At 39.1% G+C, this 23,052-nt stretch overlaps 1 protein-coding gene across 10 annotated transcripts in view; it reads right to left on the bottom strand.

Moving 5' to 3' along the window:
* The window catches only part of LOC140518610 (teneurin-2), a 678,931-nt gene that overhangs the window by 135,480 nt on the left and 520,399 nt on the right, over positions 1 to 23,052 (bottom strand). For all 10 annotated transcript variants that reach the window (XM_072630913.1, XM_072630906.1, XM_072630907.1 and 7 more), the window contains 2 exons: positions 18,236 to 18,431; positions 8,863 to 8,964 (listed from right to left, as the gene is read on the bottom strand). In XM_072630913.1, coding sequence (XP_072487014.1) covers positions 8,863 to 8,964; positions 18,236 to 18,431 — 298 coding nt within the window. The remainder of the gene's footprint in view (positions 1 to 8,862; positions 8,965 to 18,235; positions 18,432 to 23,052) is intronic.

Here is a 23,052-nt window from a genome sequence, read left to right as displayed (position 1 = left end):
AGTACTCATTCTCTATCACTTATTTTAGCACCAAATGCATCTACATTTATATGTATGTGTATATGCGCATATATATGTATATATACATATAAAATTTGGTACTATATACCAATTTATATTTTGGTATATATATATATATACATTTGGTACTATATCTATATAATTTGGTACTATATAGTTTGGTATATAAATAATATTATTTTATTATATATGTAATATATATATTTTGGTACCACATATGTAATTTGGTACTATATAGTTTGGTATATAAATAATATTATTTTATTATATATGTAATATATATATTTTGGTACCCCATATGTAATTTGGTACTATATAGTTTGGTATATAAATAATATTATTTTATTATATATGTAATATATATATTTTGGTACCCCATATGTAATTTGGTACTATAGGTAGCATATGTGTATACATATTACAGAGAGAGAGAACATTACTTCGTATTTATTATTTACCTATTTCATGTATAGTAGGTTTACCTCCCCATGGAACTATAAACTCCTTGAGGACTTGGGACCACATCTGATGCTTCTTTTGTATTCCTTACAGAGTATATATAGTACAGTATAAGTTTACAACAGGTGCTGATAAATACTTGTTGAATTCAACAGATTGGATTGTAGCCTAGCATGTAATCTGGAAACATCAGGCATTAATTAATATCTTCTATTTTTTTTCCTAGGCATAAAGCTTGTAGCAGGAACTGGATGCAGAACTGCAAACAGTTACTTGCCCATGACTTCATCACATGGGGCTATGGAAATGGATGGAAACCTCAGTTTTAATGGTGCAAGAAAAAGGGTGAAACTGATTTCTGACCAAAAATTACAGGAACCTGCTAATTTAGAGCAATTTTAGTGGCTGAACATTTTTGTTGGTCTGAGACTGTAACTAGAGAGTGAAGAAATTCTGAGTTCTTATGTTCCTTCTAGTGGCAAAGGATCTCAGAATGCCTCCCATGGAACTTAGTTTGGGAGGCAGGGCAAATGGAAGTTGGAAGTGCCACCCTTGAGCTCTGCTTCCTTTTGTAATCTCAGGGACAAGAGAGGCAATACTATGTGTACCTGCTATGAAAGTGCCATCCAAGATCCTCATGGCAGAGGAAACTCTCTGAATTATACTCAGGTCAGCAATGTGGGTGGGTGGAGGTTAAACTCATATGTCATGCTGAAATAAGGAGATCTCTCTCTCTCTCTCTCTCTCTGTCTCTCTCTGTCTCTGTCTCTCTCTCTCTCTCTCTCATATATATATATATACCTCTCTATATCTATATATCTATATATATCACACTACATATACACAAAAACTTGAAGTAGAAGGAGTTTCAGTGACTTGTCCAGCGAGACAGAAATGGAGCTCAGATCTCTACCATGGGTCTTGGATCCAGCATTGTTGGAGGCTTAGCACAGAAGGGCAAAGAGATTGCCACAATATATGGAGGTAGAGGGTCCATCTTTATCACACTATTTAAAGCAGGGATTCTTTACCTTTTTGTGTCTGTGTCATGGACTTCTTTGGCAGACTGGTGGACCTCTTTTCAGAAGAATGTTTCTCAAATGCATAAGATAAGGATTATAACAGATGACAAAGGAAACCAAAGGTTGGTGAAGATAAAGATGTAATTTTTTTCCCCTATTCAAGTACACAGCCCCTACCATGAGACCTCTTCATGGATCTTTTGGCTAGGGACTCCTGATTTACTGAGAGGAAGGGCCTCAGAAGAATGAAAATAGGAAGGAAGTCAACCATTCAGAAGCCAGAAACTTCTCTTTGCTGTCGTCTGTAATTTGTGGGAAGTCCTTCTCTCAGCCCTCAGCTTTGATTTCAATGAAAGTCTATACCCCACTAGGGATGAAGAATAATAAATGTGCCATGTAATGGTAGGACTTCAGCAATGTGCAAAGAGGAGGATCCCTGCTGGTTTTCCCTGTCTTTAGACAAGCTTGCTAAAAAACTGAAACAAACTTCTTAAGATGATATTTTACATTCTGTAGCAATGGCACTTGTGGTTCTCCAGTGACAGCTGTAGAGCAGCAGGAGTTGTCATTTCCAATACTTACTAACTACTTATTACCCAACGACATAGGTTCGGGTTTGTTAAGTTTGTACTGCAGGGTAGGGGCACAAACACGATAAAAAAATCAACAAATAGAACAGCCAGTATTAAAATGGACAATCAGAAACCCTAGGTGGATGGATGCAGTGTTTCTGTTTCAAAAGGCAAACAGGATGTGTATTTCAGATGTCTGGAGAAGTCTATTAAATATACAAATGGACTTGAAATGGAAAAAAAAAGAATAAAGAAAACACCCTGCCCTCATGCTTAGACTTGTGAAAAGGGTGATAGACTTGTCAGGATGCCAAAAACAGAGAGAAGGAAAGTAAAGTAATGAAAAAGCCACACAAGAGGAATAGGCAAACTTACAATAAACAGCAATTTGAATAATGAGTGCAATTAGAGCCAGACAGGAGAAACAGCTGATAGAATATGAAGCCCATCACTGAAGAAAAAAATGCCATCTTTCCTTAAGGTATGAATCTGAACAGATTGCCCATTGTACTGTATGGCCAACTCAACGTTTCTACATAAAAATGTATATGCAACTGTCCCTCGTTATTAAAACTCTTAGTTTTTTCTTCTCATTTCCATACCTGGTCTCCACTTCTTTGCAGAAGAAAGAGCATAGTTTTTCCCACACATCTTCACCACCTTTTTATCATTTATAATTGGCCTTTTTTTTTGAGGTGAGGGGTAGGGAAGGAATATCCTGACCCATGATTTTATTGATGTAGGGAACTCTAGTTTGAAAATACTTCATATAAAAGCATATTGAGAATTAGATTGTGACTTATTGACTTAGAGGGTTACCTTGGGGTAACAAATTAAAAAGCATTTTTTTTCTGAGAGGTCAAATGGATCAAACAGATCTGAGAGGCCTTGGGTCAAACAGCTGTATTTTTCAGAGGTTGGATTTGAAGCCTAATGCCAAGGCTGGCTCTGTACACTATACCATGTAGTCTATTCACTCATATAGGTTTAAGAAAGGCAGTGTGGCATAGTAGCCAAGATAGTCGGCCCTAGAGTCAGGAAGGTCTTTAATTAAGACTCATTTCTGACACACTAATGGCTGTGTGACCCTAGATAAGTCACACACATGCATGCTCACACATTATCTTTCACTGTTTGTTATTGCTTCATATGTTTCAGATCTGTTCCCCTACTTGTACAAAGTTGATAAGCCTTTTTGAGTCAGATACTGTGATGTCTCATGTAGCTCCTCACTCACACCTCTCCAATGGACTTGTCCTGTAGTATAGTTATCTGTGTATAATTAGCTCCTTATTTGACTGTAAGAGCCATAGGAATAAGCACCACATCTCTAAATGCTATCTTCCTCAATGTCTAGCACAGTGCTCTGCAAACAGTAGGTACTTAATAAATGTTAGGTTTATTTTCTTCACACTTCAGTATCTCTGACACTACTGAGAAGAGACTGGAACATGTATGAGGATCGTTAGCTTAGAGCTGGAAAGAACAGAACTCAAAACTCATCTTGTCCAACCTCATCATTTTAAAGATATGAAAACAAAGGCTCACTGAGCTTATCTGGCTCACCCAGGGTCATAGAGGTAATTAGTAGCAGAGCTGGGACTTGAACCCAGGTCCTCTGACTCCAAATACAGTGATCTTCTCATCATACCATGCTGTCTCTCAATAAATACTTAAGCACTCAAAAGCTTTCCAAATTCACTCCAAGTATGGCTTTGGAAGCTCCATCAGGCAGGCACTTTTTATAACAGGAGACGCGGCAGTGATAAAGCCTTAGATGTATCTGAGGAGATGGGAGCCTCAGCAAGGGGTCAAGAAAGTAAATATGTACTTCTGTCATTTGGACACATGTTCAGTTGCTTTGCCAAAATGGGATCTCTATCACAAACATGGCCAAGTCTCTACCTGGCAAGGAGAACCAAGGCTGCCTGCTGTCTGCCATGCAGAAACCTGGCAGATGCAGAAGCATCCTAGGTGCAGGCTTCAACAAAGGCATAAAGGTGAGTCAGAACCTGTCATTGGGCAGACCAGGAGCTTAGTGCCTCCTAAGGGTTTTCATCATCAAAAGATGGCCAGTCAGAACAGAGGGCAGGGTTGAGATTCGATGTCTTGTTGTAGGCTGCAGGAAATGTGAAACCAGCTGTCTCTTCTTTCCTTCTTGCTGACCCTATTACCTCATCCACTCACAGGTTACTTACTGATAATACTTTGGGAGATGTTCAGTTGCATGGGTTGTTTCAATGGTGCAGTTCACTTTAATGCTACTAGCTATCCTGGCAAAATAATGTAGAACTGCAGAGAGACCCTCCCAGATCACTTGACTTTTGCTCCTTCTGAATAAAAAGCTCTGTTCTTTTTGGCTTAAAATCTCAGGTAAGAGCTCTACATATGACAAGCAAAATCAGCAGTCGTCCATCCGATCCATATACTCCAGGCTAGAACAGATCCACATCAGCCTGACAATTGCCACCTAACTCACCTCATCATTTAGTTCCCAAGTGTTGCTGGGGTTCATGTATCTTCAGGGCTAGGCACACTTGAGCTGCAGCTTGAACCCTTGAGCCTTTCTCAGAGCATGGGCTCTCTGGAAAATGATCTTAGCCTACTATGGAGATTCTAAGTCTATTAAGAGTTAGAACCACTAGGAGGACACTACTTATCTAAAGTTCTTTGAACAGTCATCACCGGGATGGGGGCATCCACATGGCTTCAGCAGCAGCATTCTTTTGAAGCAGGAAAGGACATTCTCATTGATAGTACAGTGGCTCAACAAATCAATCAAGAAACACTTATTATTAGGTGCTTATGGCTAGCCCTATCATGTGCTAGGCACACAGAGACTAACATGAGACAGTCTGTGCCTCTAAGGGGTTTACAATTCATTTGGGGAAAATAATACATAAATGTAGAGGTAGACACAAAAGGTATAGGAAATAGATACAGGGTATTTTGTGGGAAAAAGCACTAGCAGCTGCAGGGTTGGGGGGAAGAGACCACAGAAAGTCCCACAGAAAGGGTGGCACTGGGTCTAGTCTTGGTCTTGAAGTAAATGAGGGATTTAAAGAGTACATCCATATAAAGAGGATGTGCATTCTGGGCACAGAAGATAGCCAGTGAAAAGGCCAAGAAATGGGGGGTTGTACTTGGACGAAAAGTAGGAAGGCCAGTTTGACTAGATTGTAGAGTGAGTGAAGGGGACTGATGCATAATAAAGACTGTAAAGGTAGTCTGGGGACACATTGTGAAGTGCTTTAAATGCCAAATAGAGGAGTTTATATTTGCTCCTAAAGGTAAGAGCGAGCCACTATATTTCACTGAACAGGAGAATAACATGGTCAGATCTTACTGTCTTGTCTGAGCTTAGGGCTTCAGAGGTTAACAAGATGTAAGCATAGAGCTGATTTATTTACAAATTTGAAGAGATATTTGCTTGCTTCTGAGGTACTTATTTCAATTTTACTTATAGTAGACTTAACATTGCATGCGGGAAGGAGGGGGAAATTTTTTTTTCTTTTAAATATCCCCCAAAGGCTTGATTCACTGTAAGGATCAACAATTCAATAAAGATACACAAGGCCATTATTAGAGTTTAGTAATAGCTCTTAGGTATGTGGAGTAACTTCTTTAACAGCAACTCAATCATTCGGGCCACAAGGATCAATTATACATCACGGCTAAAACACATTCATTGTATCCCCATCCCACCACAGTGCATGCTAAGAATGCATAACACACACACAAAAAATGTACTTTTAAATATTCCAGTGCACATCACATTACGGATCCATAACACAAAATGCATGCTAGTGCAAAAATCAATTTAAAATAAAAAGTTATTTAAGTGGCCAGAGTACTTAGGTTTAAAAGACTAAGAGCTAGGCATGCAGTCATGAAAGATATGGTTTTAAAGATTAATAATATGTAGATGTTTGCCAGTGCTAAAATACACTTATAACTTACATGCTACTATTCAGTCAGTCATTCTTTCAACAAACATTTATTAAGCACCTACTGTGTGCAGAGCACCTACTGTGTGCAGTGCTAGGCGCTGGGAAAGATACAAAGTTTAGATAAGACATCGCCCCTGCCCTCATGGAACTTGATAACTTGGGGGGGGGGGGAGAAACACAAATAAATAACTATAATACAAGTTATTACATCATTAAATGCATTAGAGGGCTGAGCGTATTCAAGATCTGAGATGAAAGAGCTTCAAGAGATCAGGGAATTAGATTGGATTAGATCAGGCATTAATTAGATTGAACTTTGATACAAGCAAGAATTCATCAGGTAAACTGGGAGAGGAAGGATACAACTGGAATAAGTAAACAGAATGAGCAAAAGTGTGGAGGCTGGAAAGCCTGGTGAGAGTGTTCATGTGGCCTGGGCTTAGTCTTACTGGATTGTAGAGTTTTATGGTTTCTCCAGAGGGAGAAATATAAGATAAAAAATTGAAAAGAATGGTGGTTTCAGATTGCACAGGGCCTTGAATGCTAGGCAAAGGAATAGTGGTGGTGGTAGTAGTAGGAGTAGCAGCAGCAGCAGCAGCAGCAGCAGTAGCAGCAGCTGGCACTTACACATAGTTTTAAGATTGGCAAAGCACTTTATCAATATTATTTCATTTCATCCTCTTAAGAACTCTGGGAGGTAGGAGCTATTATTATCCCCAGTTTACAGAGGAGAAAATTGAGGCAGACAGGTTTTAAGTGATGTGCTCAAGGTCACCTGGCTAGGAAATGTCTGAGAATGAATTCAAACTCGTCTTGCTGACTCTGGGCCCAGCACTTTATTCACATCAATCATAAAAGGTACTTGATTAGTAATAGGTTTAGCATTCCATTATCTGAGGAATGATGTAACCTGTACATAAGAAAGATTATTTTGGTAGTGTTATGAGGGCTGGACTTGGAAGTGAAGAGACAGTCAAACATTGTAAAATAGGGAAATTTTGTCTTTTTTCCCCAGTTCTCTCATCTCAGTAAAATTAGGAAACCAAAGAAAATCCTCTAGATAACATTAAGAGTTCTGTTTTAAAGCCTTCAGTGCCTAGGGCCTTCAGAATTGACATGCCATCTGACAACCACCATACTGATCAGCGAAATGTAGGGATCTCAGCCACGTCATCCTTTTTGTAACATTTCAACCTTCCTCTTTCCTCTGTGTATGTGCACCTGCTTTTGGACAGGATGAGGGTTCATTAGTAATGTAATATGTAAGAGAATGATGCTTTCTTTCCCTGTTTTCAGTCTCTCTGAATTTTGTGAATTTCTTAAGCTCTTACCAGATCGTTATCCTGTAGGAAGCATACTTAGGCCACATTATTTATGAACCAGTCACCTCTATCTGTATCAAATGTGGGCAGTAAAATGCAAAACATCCCATGAGTCTTATTAGAATTTGTAATTTGTCAATAATTTTCTCAGCTCTGCTGGTAATACTTTTAAAAAAAACCCCAACAACTTGTCCTGTTACTATTCACTGAGTAGTTCTTATTATTTAGTGATTCTTTCTTAGAACACCCAGGAGGGCATTCTGAATGAATGGACAGTAGGATCACAGGAGCACAGACCCAGAGGAGGGATCTGAACTCGGGTCTTTTGGTGCTAAATCCAGTGATTTTTCCACTGAATCCTCCTCCTACAGAAGAGCTGAAGAACCTAATGTTCCTAAAGGAAATGTTGGGTGATTTGCAAGAGTTATGCAGAAGAACTCAGAAAATTGTTCTTAAATGCCCTGATACTATTCTTAACTATTGGGTATGCTCATTTCAAGAATTCAAGGGCCCAAGTCATTCTTGGGCATACAGAGGTACAGGTGAATTAATAACGCAATTGAAGAAGAATCCTACTGAGGTAAATCATGTTTCCTAGATTAAGAACACGGACAGGTAGAATGAATGAAATTTACTAACACAGAGATGCTTAATCTTCCATTACATGGAAGTTAATGATTATTACAAAGGAATGATGGTAATTCACTCCTTGCCTTTACAGGAAACACAGCCATCTCGGTTTTTAAAAAATTTTTTTTTATCAAATTCTTCTTCTCTATACACCTTGGCATCAAGGATAATGGCCCTACTTCTATGGGTTACACTGGCCAATTGCAATATATCGAACCACACTTTTAGTCAAAGGGAAAGATCCTGAAATTCACATCATATATCAGGATCCAGATCAGATCAGAGCCAGAAGCTACTTTGGAGGTCATCGGGTCAAAAGGTCCTTGATTAGACATTTAAAGCTGAAAGGGATCTTAGAGATCTTTCTTTTCTTTTCTTTTCTTTTTCTTTTTTTTCTTTTTACACAGGAGGAGTCTGAGACCAAGAGGTTAAGTGATTTGCTCAGAATCACACAGCTAGTAAGTAGGCTTTGAACCAAAGTCCTCTTGATTCCAAGTCCAGCTCTCTATCCATTCTCTGCGATACCTCTCAGTCTACAGCTAAGGAGTGATCCTATCTACAATATTCCTGACAAGTAGTCACCGTGTTATCTTCTGATAGACCTTCAGCAGTAGGATCTCACTTCCTAAACCAGCCCATCACAATTTTGGATACTTTTTGTTTGATTGGAAGTTTTTTCTTTTAAAAGGCTGACTCTTTACACCCTCTACCCTCATCCCTCTTTCTGCCAGTGGGGATCAAGAAAAAGAAGTCTAATCCTTCTTCTTTGTCTGAAGGAAGGTTGATTCTATAGATGCCATCTTCCATCCCCTCAGACCTCTCCACTAGGACATAAAGAGCCCACCAGAAAGCTTGAAATCCTGTTTTTAAGCCTTATGACAAATACCTTTAGCGCAGTCTGCTCCATGGAATCCAGGGAAGCAATGACACACTCCAGACACACACTCGCCATTCCCATGACAATTACGTGGACAATCCTGTACTGAATCTGAAAGAAAGAAAAACTCAATGACTTCCTTCTCCTGTTGAACTTTGATGAAATCTGATGGTCACCAGTGTGATCTCCGTGGGATCACGTATTTTTTTTTTAAAAAGATATGTTAGAGATATCAGTGCCAAATCCCAAATGTAGTTAGTTCTTAACCTTTGGTTTACTGTCAGTAAAGGCTTTAAGGCTTTAAGAAATACCAGCATTTGAAACTCCAAACCTTGTCCAGGCCCTGGCACAGTACTTGTTGATTGACTACACAATTCAATTAAACAAATATTTATTAGGTGCTTATAATGTACAAGGCACTGATAAGAGAATGGCAATATAAAGGTAACAGCTAGCATTTAATTTGTAAAATGCTTTATGAATATTATCTCATTTTATCCTCACAGCAATCTGGGAAAGTAGGTGCTATTGTTATCTCAGTTTTATAGACAAGGAAACTGAGGCAGGCAGAAGCTAAAGGACTCGCCCAGGGTCACATAACTGATAAATGTCTGAGACCAGATTTGAACTCAGATTTTCCTGACAAAGTTCTAAACATAACCCTGACTTCATAAGAGAATAAGAGACTAATTAGTTGTCTACATAAATACTTACGGGTATCTAGGGGGCACAGTCCCTGGAGTTAGGAGTTCTCTAGTTCAAAATTGGCCTCAGACACTCACTAGCTGTGTAACTTAGCCCTGTTTGCCTCAGTTTCCTCATCCATAAAATGAGCTGGAAAAGGAATGGCAAAGCACTCCAGTACCTCTGCCAAGACAACCCCAAACAGGGTTATAGTCAGACACTACCGAAATGACTAAGTAACAACAACAAAATGTACATATAAGTCACGGCATAATGGAAGAACAAAGAAATAGTCCACAGTTCTATGAGAAATTTGAAAAACACTAAGATCACTGCCAACTATGGAGATCGGGAATGACTTTCTAAAGAAGATAATGTCTAAATTAGATGGAAATACTAAGATTGCAAAGTCAGGATTGAGTGGATTCACTTCATTTATACAGGATGGGAAGGGCAAGAAAAGAAGGAGGTAAGTAAGTACATCTGACTAGAACCCAGGCTAGGAACTTAAGATATTTTTGGCAGGTAACGGCAAGCCACTATGGACGCTGGAGTAAAACAATGGTTTATTTTGGCATTGTCTTAGTTGGTAGCTATCCGATGGACTCAGGAAACAAAAGGTTAGATTCTGAAACAACAGTTAGGAAGCTGTGAAAATGTTTCAAGGAGGTGGGCAAGAGTGTAGAGCCTAAACCAGAATGATTAAAGTCCGCATACAAAGGAAGGGAGAGGGTAGACATAAGAGATATTGCAGGGGTACTACTGACAGCACATTGAAATTAACTGGACATAGGGGTGACATATGAGGGAACAGTCAACAATGACTCCAAGGTTTAAAGTTAGGGTAATTAGGAAGTTGGTAGTGATGGAAAGAAAGAGATAGATAGATAGAGAGACAGAGAAAGAGAGACCGAAAGAGAGAGATGGAGGGAGAAAGAGAGACAAGAGACAGAGAGAGGAGAGGAGAGACAGAGAGAGGGGGAGAGAGAGGGAGAGAGGGAGAGAGAGAGGAGGAAGGAGAGAAAAGGGGAGAGAGATTACAAAAAGGAGAAAATTTTGGGAGTAAAGATATTAAGTTTGATTTTTGATATGCTGTCTTTGAAGTGCTGATAGGATATCCAAAAGAATGTGTGATGCCCAGCAGACAGCTGGAAATACAGGACTGAATCTTGAGAAAGGCAGGGTCTAGAGATAGAAATTTGGGAATCACCTGTCGGGAGGAGAAAATTGAAGCAACAGGAGTAGGTAAAATCACAAATAAAAATAACTCATACTTGAAGGATAACAAAATGTTTTCTTTACCACAGTCCTCTGAGGCATTGCAAGCAAGATTTTACAGATGAGGAAAATAGGGTTCAGAGAGGTAAGCGACTTTCCCATAGTAATATGGCTAGTTTATATCCAAGTCAAAATTTAAACACATCTTCTGACCCTAAGCTCAGCATTCTTCCTATTAAAACACACTACTTCTCAAAGAAGAAGGTGCAGAAAAGGAATAAAATCATGACAAGGATTTATTATTGACCTACTATGTGCTAGATGAGGCAACTAGATGACACAGTAGATAGAGCTCCAGGCCTGGAGTCAGAAACTCATCTTCCTTAATTCAAATACGACCTGGCACACTAACTAGCTGTATGACCCCAGGCAAGTCACTTAACCCTGTTAACCTCAGTTTTCTTATCTGTAAAATGATCTTGAAAAGGAAATGGTAAACCACTCCAGTATCTTTGCCACAAAAACTCCAAATGGGGTCACAAAGAGTCAGTCGGACCGAAATGGCTCAATGACAAAAACCCTCAAGGAGTTTATATTGTATCAGAGAAAGATAAGAAATATACATATAATTATGCATAATATCTACAAAATAATGCAGTGTAAATTCAGAGAGGCACCATGATGAAACAGATAATAATCTAGTCTTTGTGTTTAGGAAGTTCTGGGTCCAAGCTCTATCTCAAACTCATATTGTACTGACCATGACAGGCAAGTCACTTAACCTCTCACTGCCCCAGGGAACCCGCTAAGACCATAAGTTGCAAAGAAGTTACCAATCTTCATTGCTATAGGGAGCTGTGTTCTGGATAGGAGCTTCCCACATCAATAAAATCACAGGTCTGGTACCAAAAACAACTGGGGGAGGTGTGGGGTTCGGGAAAAGGCAAAAGAGGGCCAAGCTCAGAACTTTTCAGGGAATGCTTCCATGTAGAGTGCTCAGGAAGGATGCAAAGCCAGCAAGGAGACAGAGAAGAAATAAGAGGGAGAAGGAGAACCATGAGCTGTAGTGTCACTGAAGCCAATGGAAAGAGCCCATCAAGGAGGAAAGGGCTAGTCATTTGTCAAATGCTACAAAGAGGTCAAGGAGGATGATTAATTACTTAAATATAAAAGCTTCACTTATGGGTTCTTTTTATAATAAGTTGTATATATTAATCTTCCATCTCTGGAATCTCTGATTTCATTGATATAATAGAAGTTCCTTGAAGACTGAGATTTGTTTTTGCCTTTGGTATGCTTAGACAATGCTTGGCACATAGCAAAGACTTAAAATATGTTGACTGACTGATTGATATGGACACTCCCCCCCAACAGTAGAGACTGTAACAACTTGCACTTTTTCATCCTTATGATTCATACTTCTCTAAGGGATCTACCCAATGCATTGTCTAGGTGGTACAGTGGCTAGACAGCTGGGACTGGAGTCAGGAAGACTGAGTTAGAATCCAGTCTCAGGCATTTACTAGTTGTGTGGCCTTGGGCAAGTCACTTAACTTTGATTGCCTCAGTTTCCTCATCGGTAAAATGGGGATAATAATAGCACCTACCTCATAGGGTTGTTGTGAAGATCAAATGAGATAATATTTGAAAGTGTTTAGCAGAAGTGCCTAACACAGAGTAGGCACTTATAAATGTTAATTGTGATTACTACTATTTTATCATGTCATGGGTACCCGTGTGGCCCTCAGGCTATCCATCTGATATCCCTTACACAACCGAGCTTCCTTCTTTCTGGAAGCATATTTTATATCATTTGTTTTATCCAGATCATCAACGTTAAAATACTACAACCTACTTAGGTCCATCATACATCTCTCCATTGAACTCTGGCCACAGATAGAGAGTTGGGAGCCACCTGCAGAGATAGCCGATTCTCTGAGGAGTGAGATGATCTAAGATCTGCAGCCAGATAGCATCATGGGGAAATTAACTGGTGTTAAAGTGATTTTGTGCGTGTGTGTGTTTGTGTGTAAGTCTGTGTGTATCTTAGGTAAGAGATTAGGATAGAAGAAAGCACATAGTTTCCTGAATGCCACCCAGTTTGCTCTTTTTCTCATACTCAAGCATAGGGCTAGGTACATTGTTTATCTGCAGGTTCTATCCAAGACATGCACCTATGAGCTTATTCAACAGGCTGCTTAGTTTAGCCCACTGCAGTCCAAGCAGTAGGTATTCTTCATCTATTTTATTTTTACTATGGGGATTGTTGGGTCTACCAGAGGCCTCAGGATTTCCAAAAGTGTTTTTCTCTATCTTGGAGGAATTCAGATGGGAGTCATGCTCTTTGGCTATATCTCCTCCTGAAGCTCATGTTTGTAGATGACAAGGTGCTGACGACACCAAGTCCTAGAAATTACACATCAATAAGGCCCACAGTTCCTTTAAAATATGATTCAATTTAACACCATTTCTTAGGATTATGCCAATTATAGAGAGTAAAGCTTATCTATTTTAGACTACAATTTAGAGGCAGGCGAATCTGGAGTCAGGAAGACCTGACTTCAAATTGTGCCGCAAACAATGATCAACTGTGTGCTCCACGTGCAAGTCACTTACCTTCTGTTTGCCTCACTTTCCTCAACTGTAAAATGGGGATAGTAATAGTACTTACCACTCAGTGGTGTTGTGAGGATCAAACATAATGATAATGTTTGTTACATGCACTTACCATAGTACCTGGTATGTGGTAGGAACTACTTCAGTGCTTATTTTGTTCTTTATAAAGAGTTCACCTCTGATCCAATCATTGTGGCTATTTCATTTCAACATATACTTTCCAACTCTGATAAAATCTCAAAAATTAACAAGTATGGCATTTTCTCATATCAACTCAAATCTGTAGAAGACCAGAAATTTTACTTCAAAAGCTTCTTTTTTTTTGCCTGAAGTTAGGATGTAGGATACCCGTTTTCAATTCTTAAGTTAAAAAAATGTAGATTTTTAGGTTTCCTAATACAAAGAAAATGAAAAGAAACTACCAGCTGCCATGTCTTCGATGTGACATTAGCTGCCTCCTAGGGAGTCAGGTACATTGGCTTTGCTATGCTGTATAAAAAAATATAAAGTCTAATTTATCCTAATGGAGTCACCTGAGAGTATTAAAGGAAATTTTTCTTTTAAACCTCATTTCCCTTTAACTCCCACCTTGGACTGTAAAACCAAAGCAGGCAATATCATTCTCTTTTCATAGGGCATCTCACTTGTGAATTCTTTTCCAGCTGTACAAGGTTACAATGTGTTGATGGCGCCTTAATGATCACCTGATGAATAGATTTATTCTTTCAACAATTAGGTGTAGAATTGGAGGGTTTGTAAAACCAATCTTTCCCCAGGTAAATTTCACACAGAAATTCTTTGGTAGCAGTTCCGGCAGGCTAATGGTGGGAGGCAGTTTACTGGTGACATGTTTCCTGTATCCCTTGGAGAGTTAAACTCCATGCCTGGTTTATAGTAGTTTCTCAATAAATGCTTGCTTACCTGTTGACTTTACTGACACCATATGAAAACTTAGAGAGGGTGACAGACGAACTCCATTCGTGAAGCTAAAGCTGTCCGTTGGGGTCAGCTCTGGGGTCAGCAACAAACCAAGGAGGACCCTGTGCTTTGTGCTGCCCTAGTTCTGCCTAAAGAAACTGATGGTGGCAGCAGCATGGCTTACATGGGAATGTGTTTTGCATGACTACACATGTATAACCTATGTCAAACTTTCTTGCCTTCTCAATGGGGTAGGGGAAGGAGAGAGTTTGGAACTCACAATCTGAAAAAAAGAATGTTAAAATTTTTTTGCATATAATTGGGGAAAAATAAAATATTTTTTAAAAAACTAAAAGAAACTGGTGGCAGAGAGGCAAGGTACCTCCCCCACACCTAAAGAATTTGGTGATGTGTTTGGAGTGCAATTCCCTTTAACCTTAGGAAGAGGGATTCTTTATTTTTAAAAGACATTTCTGATGTCATCGCAGTTCCTGAAGGAAAGGCCAGTCCTGGTGAATTCTAGCGACTTGGTAAGATTAAAAGGAAGTTTTTACACTCTGCTTTTGTATCTTGTTTCTCTCTTCCCTTCCCCATTTACACAGGACAGTTCTATGTGGGGGGCTCAGCCACACTTCACATTAAGCTCCTGGCACTATCCCTTGTGGACCAGAGATCATGCCCTGTCACACTTAACCATTTCAACTCTGTAATTCCCATTCTGGAGGCTGTGCTGTCCTGGTGGTGAGTGTGTATGATCACCTGGGTCATGATATCTAGCAAGAAGGAACTGTGCTTTATATTCTACCCTGGCCATCTTCTTGCCATTTACCCTGATGCCAATCATGTATAAAACCTCACATCCTCCTGTCTCTTCTTTAATTTTGGAATATTGATCAAACTAACACTCACATTGCTACTAGACAGCATGGCAATTTACTTCCTGATGGCTTCCATCATTCCTGTGACTTTTCAAATCAAAATGCCTCTCCCTGGTTATTATTTCCCTCTATGCATTATCTCTATACTCTGAATGGAAACTCCCCAAAAGTAGAGACCTTTCCATTTTCAAATTTGTAACTCTAGGGCTTAGCACTATGCTTGGAACAGCAAAAGTTTAATAAGTGCTTTTTCATTAATCCATTTGTGAAAACATGTATCCACTTATCCAGAATCAGTTTTCTATGTTGTCTATTATAGTCAAGTCTTTAGAAAGGGGAACAACATATTAGCATGAGCTGGGATGAGCAAATCTAGGCAACTCTATAAGTGACTAAGCCTGGATTAAACCAACTCCACAATGGCAGAAGCAAATATGGTAGAACCCATGAAGATCATGGTTAATTTCTTGCCTCATGACAACGAATAGCTTTGTGGCCCTGGGCAAGTCAGCACACTATTCTGAGCCTCAGTTTTCTCATCTGTAAAATGAGGATAGTAATAGTACCTGCCTCACTAGGCTTCCATTTGTATTCAGAGGATCATTGATTTAAAGTACCTCTGAGGTCAACTTGTATAATCTCCCTCTACCCTGCTCTTGATTTTACATGTGAGGAAAGTGGGGCTCAAAAAGGTGAAGAGCCTTACCCAAGATCACACAGGCAATAAATAAGTGCTAGGTCAAGAATATGAATCTTTAGGGGTCCCAACATAATGTCAAGGGTGTCTCAAAAGTCTCAGTGCAATTTTAAGTTGTTAGAGCTTAGAGCTGCACTTAAGCAAAAGCCACTCTCAGCCCTAACAGCTGAAAATGGCACTAAAATTTCTGGGATACCCTGGATATAAAATGCTTTATCAACTTTAAAACCTATAGAAGTAGAAATTAACGGTATTGAGATGGATGACATAGCATTGTAGAGAGCAAGTCTTGAGTTAGCAAGATAGGGATTAGGTCTCACCTCTGACACATACTGTTTGGGTGATGCTGGCACCTCACTTAACCTCTCAAGGCCCTAGGCATCTCTCTAATACTCTGATTTACAGAGCAGGCACAGATCTGCATTGGTTGAGCAGGTCTCCTCAAGAGTGACCTTTCTCAAAAGAAAAGAAGTCACAGGATGATCTAAAATATAAAATGAAAAAAAAATTCTATTTCTCTGAAGATAAAGTCTAGGAATGAGTCTACTCTTTCTCTGTGGAGCACATAAAGGATTTTTTCCATGAATTCAAAGGCATATTTAACGTGATTAGTAGTTAACACTTATCTAACATCATTTCTTCTGTTTCATATCACACTTTCAGCTCCCTGTTTCCTCTTGATGGAGAAAGTTCTGATAATAATACTTGTGAGAGAGAACCTCAGAATGGAATTAAACACTGTTCTTTCCTCCTTATTTTTGCCAATTACTATCATTTTTCTGTCTACCCAACTATTAGACTTGTTACCTTTGACTTTCCTTGTAAGATAGCTCAGACAAGGAAAATTCTCCTAGGATCTTACCTCCAATAGGAAAAGTAAAGGTAACAGACTAAGGAAAGAAGGAAAGAAAGTATTTATTAAGCACCTACTATGTGCACCAAGCACTAGTGAAATGCTTTACAAATATTATTTTCCTGGATCCTCACCAACAATCCTGTGAGGCAGATGCTATTATTATCTCTATTTTAGAGTTGAGGAAACTAAGGCAAGAAGAGGTTAAATGACTTGCCCAGGGCCACACACCTAAGTATCTGAAGCCAGATTTGAACTCAGATCTTTCTGACTCCAAGCCTAGTGCTCTATCCACTGTGCCACTTTTGTTACCCTTTAGTAAGGATACAAAAATACATGTTCCCATAAGAGTAAAGTGAATGAAAAGATGAAAGAATTATTGAGGTACTTCAGCTCCTAATCAATCTTCTATTAAGGTGATTTTAAAAAACCCAATCTGGATAGAATGCAACTGTCCAAATCACCAGAAAAAACTGCTAAGACTCTTGCTTTCAAATCCAAGTATAAGAAGATTACTGAGTTGGAAACAAATGAGCTCATGGATAGGTTTCCTCTTCAGAGGACAACAGAGTGACATTGACGTGCATGTACCATACTTGTTTCTGCCGCTAAGAAGTTTGTTGACCATGGGCTTACTTACTAATAACTTGTCTAGATTTATTTCAAATCCTACTCATCAGCACTGCTACGTATGCTATATACTTTTTTGATATAAACCCAGGATTACCAAGGGGAAATCATTTTGCATCACACTCTTTGTATATATAAGGACCCTTAACCCAAAGCAAATTTGTTTTATTTCAGTTGTTTCTATTAGTTTTTAGTTTTAAATTGGTCCTGTATCAATTTCTTTGGTGAAGTTCTGTCTCTTTACATGTAACACGACCTTGCAGTTTTTTCTTTTTTTATGGAATGTTTTTTTTTTTCAACCACTTCACAGAAGAAATTGAAGTTCTTAACTGGTTTGAAAAATTCGAGAAAGGAGGGGGAACATTTCTACCACCTAGGTATTGAGGATTTTCCTATACTAGAAGAGGTAGGGACTGACTTCAAGACTTAGTCATATATGCAATATTAAGTGTGTCTGGTTCTGAAACACTCTGAGATTGTGGCCATTAGCAAAGAAATGCTTCCTGAATTAGGAGCCATGTCATTCAGGAAGCAGATGGTGCTTCAGGAGCCCTGGAATGAGAAGACTAGGTCTTAACCATGGAATGAATTAAAAAACATTTGTAAGAAATGACTGAAAAGGTTTATCTTCTGGGTTTGGACATTTGCAGATGGCGAAAGTCATGAAAAAGGAGGTACTTCTTAGCTCAACAAAAAGAGGATAAAACAGAATATAAATTTTACAAAATTTATACACATTAAAGGATATACATTAAAATGCTTGAAAATGAGGCTAATACAGAAATTTCTAAGAAATTTTTTTGGTCTCATCCCTATTTAGGGAGTGTCAAGTGGGAATTAACGCCAGTACCCAAACAGTAAGATTACCAAATCAGCTCTTACACATACCTAAGACAACTGTGTTGAAGGAAACCATTTCTTTGTCTTTGCCATCATTGTAAAAGGCCAGATGCCACAGACCTACATCCAAATATTGTACAAACACAGCTTCGTTCTGGACAAGTGTCTGGATGCTCCGGCGTTCCCGGGGAGACTCTACCACACTCCATTTCTCTTTGCCATCCAGGCGCTCCATGAAGTCATACTGTTAGAAGAGAAGAAAATTGCATGTGAAATAAAGAGACAGATCCCATACTGCCAATGCCTCTTTCTTCCCCCTTCTCTGACAATCAATCAAATATGTTTGAATATCTACTATATATCCAATACCGTGGAGCTACCAAAGAGATTTGATGTTGCTGATGATGCTAATACTATCTGACATTTGTATGGAATTTTAAGGTTTGCAAAGTACTTACATTTAAACAGTACTATCCTCAAGGAGGAATTTACAACCTTGCAGAAGAAACAAAATGCTTAACTATGTGTTACTAACAAAAAGGTCCAATAGGTTAGGGCACGGAGAGATCTGTGTAGATTGGTGTAACAGGGAAAAGCTTAATGGGGAAATAGGATTTGACCTAAGCCATGAAAATTGGATAGATTTATGATGGGTAGAGGGGAGGAAGAAGAGCATTCCAAATGGGATGAAGACTATTCCAAGTGGAAGAAAGAAATGTGAGCAAAGGTAGGAATTGAGAAATAAGTTTGGTATGTGCAGGAAACATGTAGGAGGCCACAGCAAGGAGAGGACGTTGAATGCTGGGAGCAATTGGACTTGCTGTGGAAGTCAATGGGGAGTCACTGAGGATTCTTGACCAACTGAATAGCATGACAAAAGGTGTGTTTTTAGGAAGATGATTTTGATAATGTAAGACAGGATAGATTAGTGAGAAAGAAGATCATTTAGAAGAATCATTGCAGTGACAGAGAGATGATACAAGAGGGTTTGGAGTAGGCAATGGCATTGGGAATATAGAGGGAGGGCATCAAAATTTGAGAGAAATTTCCTGGGGAAAGAAATTATAGGACTTGGGACACATTTTATAAATGGGATTTAGGAGAAGAAGGATCAAAGATACTGGTTTCTAGATGGGGAGACAGGAAATAAATGCCACAGGCTGTAATAGGGCAGTCTTCTGACCATGTTATGTATCATTTCACATCAAAGACATGTTGGAGCATTTAAGAGAACATTTTAAGAATTCCAATTTTTGAATTTTTTAATGAATGCAAATTCCCACTATGGGATTAATTAATTTTCTTCCCCACTCCCTTTGTTCCCCAAGTGAGTACTTGTCCAGGGATGTTTATGGAGCTTAACCCCAAATCTTTCTGGAAACTTCTAGACAAGGTAAATAAAGAATGGGGTTGGCTTTTTTGTTTCAGTGGGTCAACTAGTAACATCTGTGCCTCAGGAAGGGACATTTTATCTTCAAAGATTGAAAGTTATATATATATATATATATATATATATATATATATATATATGTGTGTGTGTGTGTATCTGTGTATGTGTGTGTGTTTAATTTATTTTTACCTAATTTATTATTAGTCATGGTTGAAAGTGGGAGGCTGGACTTTAAAGACTGAGATAAATGACTTAAAGTTAAAATAATAATGATAGTAATACAATAATAATGATGATGACAGCTAGTATTTATATAGTACCTACTATGTGCCAGACACTATGCTATGCACTTGATCCTCACAATAGCCCTGGAAGGTTGTTCTGGATGTTCCAGATGAGGACTCTGAGGCAAACACATTACTTTCTCAGACTAGAAAGATATTTGTTTTCTAAATCAGCTTCTTAAGACTCTACCCAAAGAAACTATATTTCCATGAGTTATTTTTAGTTAGAAGAATGAACATCACTTCTTTGCTGTCAAACTAGGAAAGGACTTCATTTTTTTTGGTCTCATATCACCCCCATGAGGGAACCTGTAGAGAATAAGATTACTTGTATGATGCACTATGAGTGGGCTGACCAGCCAAGGACCAAGAAAATGACTTTAAACTTAGGGGATACCTAGTCCTTGACTAATCAAGTCACTCGGGGGAAAAAAATCAAGACATTTAGCTAAGGACAACAGAAATATATACATATGTCTATCTACACACATACATAATATTATAGATAGCTAGAAGATAGAGATACAGATACTCCATTTAGCTTTTCAAAGTTCTTCCCTTTGTTGATAAGGAAGAAACAATTTCAGATTACCTGAAAGATTTTTTTTCTGGAGCAAACATGATTCTATCACTGCCATTTCACAGTGGAATTATTAACAAATGTATATCTACTTCATATGACTCAACTAGGGGGATCCTTTAATCTTGTCCTTTTTCATGTTTCCCCGGAATTCATACTCTTATGGCTTGTTTTTCTATCTAGAGCACATTTCCACCTAGAAGATGATGCATTCTCAGAATGTTTTACAGTATCAACAGATGTGTTTCACTAAGAGCACAAATGGATATATACATTTTTCCTCTCAAATTCCAATTTATCCCATAGGTAACTGTGGAAAGTCCATAGTACAATGCACAGCACAGATAATACCACATAGGTTTTAGGGAAGGGTTGGGAACTCCTGAACACTGAATGAGTCAATCCAGACAACCATCAAGTTTGTATTCCAGGACTGGAAGCAGTCAGTTTGCTTGGGAACCATCTGGTTCAAGAGAGAGTATTCACTCTAGAATTGTTAAATCTCAGCCTGACCAGCTGGCTTGACAGACTGGCTAACTCTCGAAGGAGGCCACATTCCAGTGACCCACTCTGTTAGTATTACTTCTTTAGGTAATGGCATCATAGCTGGATAATTCATCAATAGGAAACGGTAACAATTGTCTGTGCCGAACTTGAGGTAACTTGGGGTGTAGAACAGAGATGAGGGAAACTGTACTATACTTGTCTTAATATGAAGTTTATTCCACTTTATCTCCATACTGTCTAATAACAAAAGCAGCTTATAAACTACACAGTTTCTTAACCAAAGAGGAAAAGGTATATTATGACTGGCTTCGTGGTTGCTTGGGGCAACCTGCAGTTCTCTTTGCTTCAATACACAGAATGAGTGGGGAAAGTGGTAATAACATGAAATAAACAACCCAAAAGCCCCTACCCTCTTTGCTTTAGTTTCTTCACTTTTTGAAAAATAACCATGTTAGCATGTCATGTGAAGTTCATGCCTCAGAATCATCAGTCATTCACAAAGTGACATTAAATGCAGCTTTTACAGGAGCTCAAGAGGCAAAGAAACAAACCACAGAAAATATTTGACTGATCCAATTATAAACCCCTCTTCCTCTTGGCAGAGACTATGAAGGGGTTGTAATGAAGAAAACTTAGTGGTTTGAGGAATAAGTTAAACTATAGCAGAGAGGCACACACAATGTCATTCATTTTTTTTTCCTGGAAGGTAAGTTGTCAGTCCTTTCCAGTACATCATATTCTTGTATCAGGGATGCTCCCTGGAACCTACACAAACACACACCTGCCAAGGAGGGCAGGGTTAAAGACAGACTCATTACCCTTTGGGAAGATGTTGTTATTAGGTCCAAGACCCTTGGAAAAAGGGGGAAAATAACTTTATTGCTACTTGGAACGTCTGTTCACTAAGGGTTGACATGGAAAAGGAAAGCAATAAAAGCTGACATTTCTCTCTGACGGCATGCTGTTCTCCTCTCCTGGTGCTGGCAGCCTCCTCTGCCTCCTCTATGTCTGATGTTGCTTCTACCTCAGATGGCAGGGCAAACTCAGCAGTTGGTGGGATTGAAGGGAAACAGCATGCACGAGTGAGGGTTGCTTGAAGCCATATTAGCCACAGGGTCTCTGGTCTCATCCAGTGATCGTGGGAGTGACTTAGCAAGAGCAGGTCACTCAAAGGGGCCTGTACATATCTTTCTGCTTCCAGCAATGCCCGTGGCAAAGTGCACCAGGAATTCTCCTCATTAAAGCTAAGCACAATTTCTTTTCTCTCTTTCAAAGAGAGGAAGTACTAGTCCAAGGTATAGGAAAGACAACCTCTTCAGTACCACGGCCAGCTCCTCAGCAGGCATTCTGCCCTTCCATCACTGTGGCCTCCTATGACAGTTGCAAGACTTCACATTCTGACCAGTCTTCAGTCTCCATATTTCCCTGCAAGATGCCAATTGGGTACAGCTGCAAAGGACTGTTTGGGTACTCACCCTCCAGGTTCAAGAGGGAGATCATAAACTTGTGTCAAGAAGAATCCACCTTTATATTTCTTAGTCATAACAACTCACTTGTCACTCATTGTGCCAGTCCCATAGAGGAACACAAAACAGACTAAAGAAAGAGAGGAACAGAAACTGGCATCTTTTAAAAAAAAAGACTGGCTTGTACTCCAACATTTGCACCATTTCCCCCTTCTTTGGGTGTAACTACACTGGTAGAATTTTTGCTGTATTCTTTCATTATGTCCCCTTTTGTAGGAGTAAAGAGCAATATCCTCAGCCTTGCAGAGAACAGCTGGCAATTTACCTGTGTGGTTGGCCTGATTTAGTTCTAAAATCCATTGAAAATGCCACTTTCTAGAAAGGAGACAAAAAGCCACTAGGCACATGCTCAAAACGAGAGCAGCTCAAAACGTCTCGATGCTTGGCCACATTTTCTTTCCATTTAATAATGTGCTTTTGTGTTGGTTTTGCAGACAAGGTCGTGAAAGTGGGACAAATGAACACAGGAATGCATATACCAGCACTTCCAGAGGCCTTCACCTATAACCATCTGGCATTACTCAGTCCTTGCCTGGATAAGTCAATCCTAAGAGATAAAGCTTTGCCCTCAATTTTAA

This window comes from Notamacropus eugenii, chromosome 1 (assembly GCF_028372415.1).
Source record: "Notamacropus eugenii isolate mMacEug1 chromosome 1, mMacEug1.pri_v2, whole genome shotgun sequence".
Lineage (NCBI taxonomy): Eukaryota > Metazoa > Chordata > Mammalia > Diprotodontia > Macropodidae > Notamacropus > Notamacropus eugenii.
This window is presented reverse-complemented; position numbering and strand designations above follow the sequence as displayed.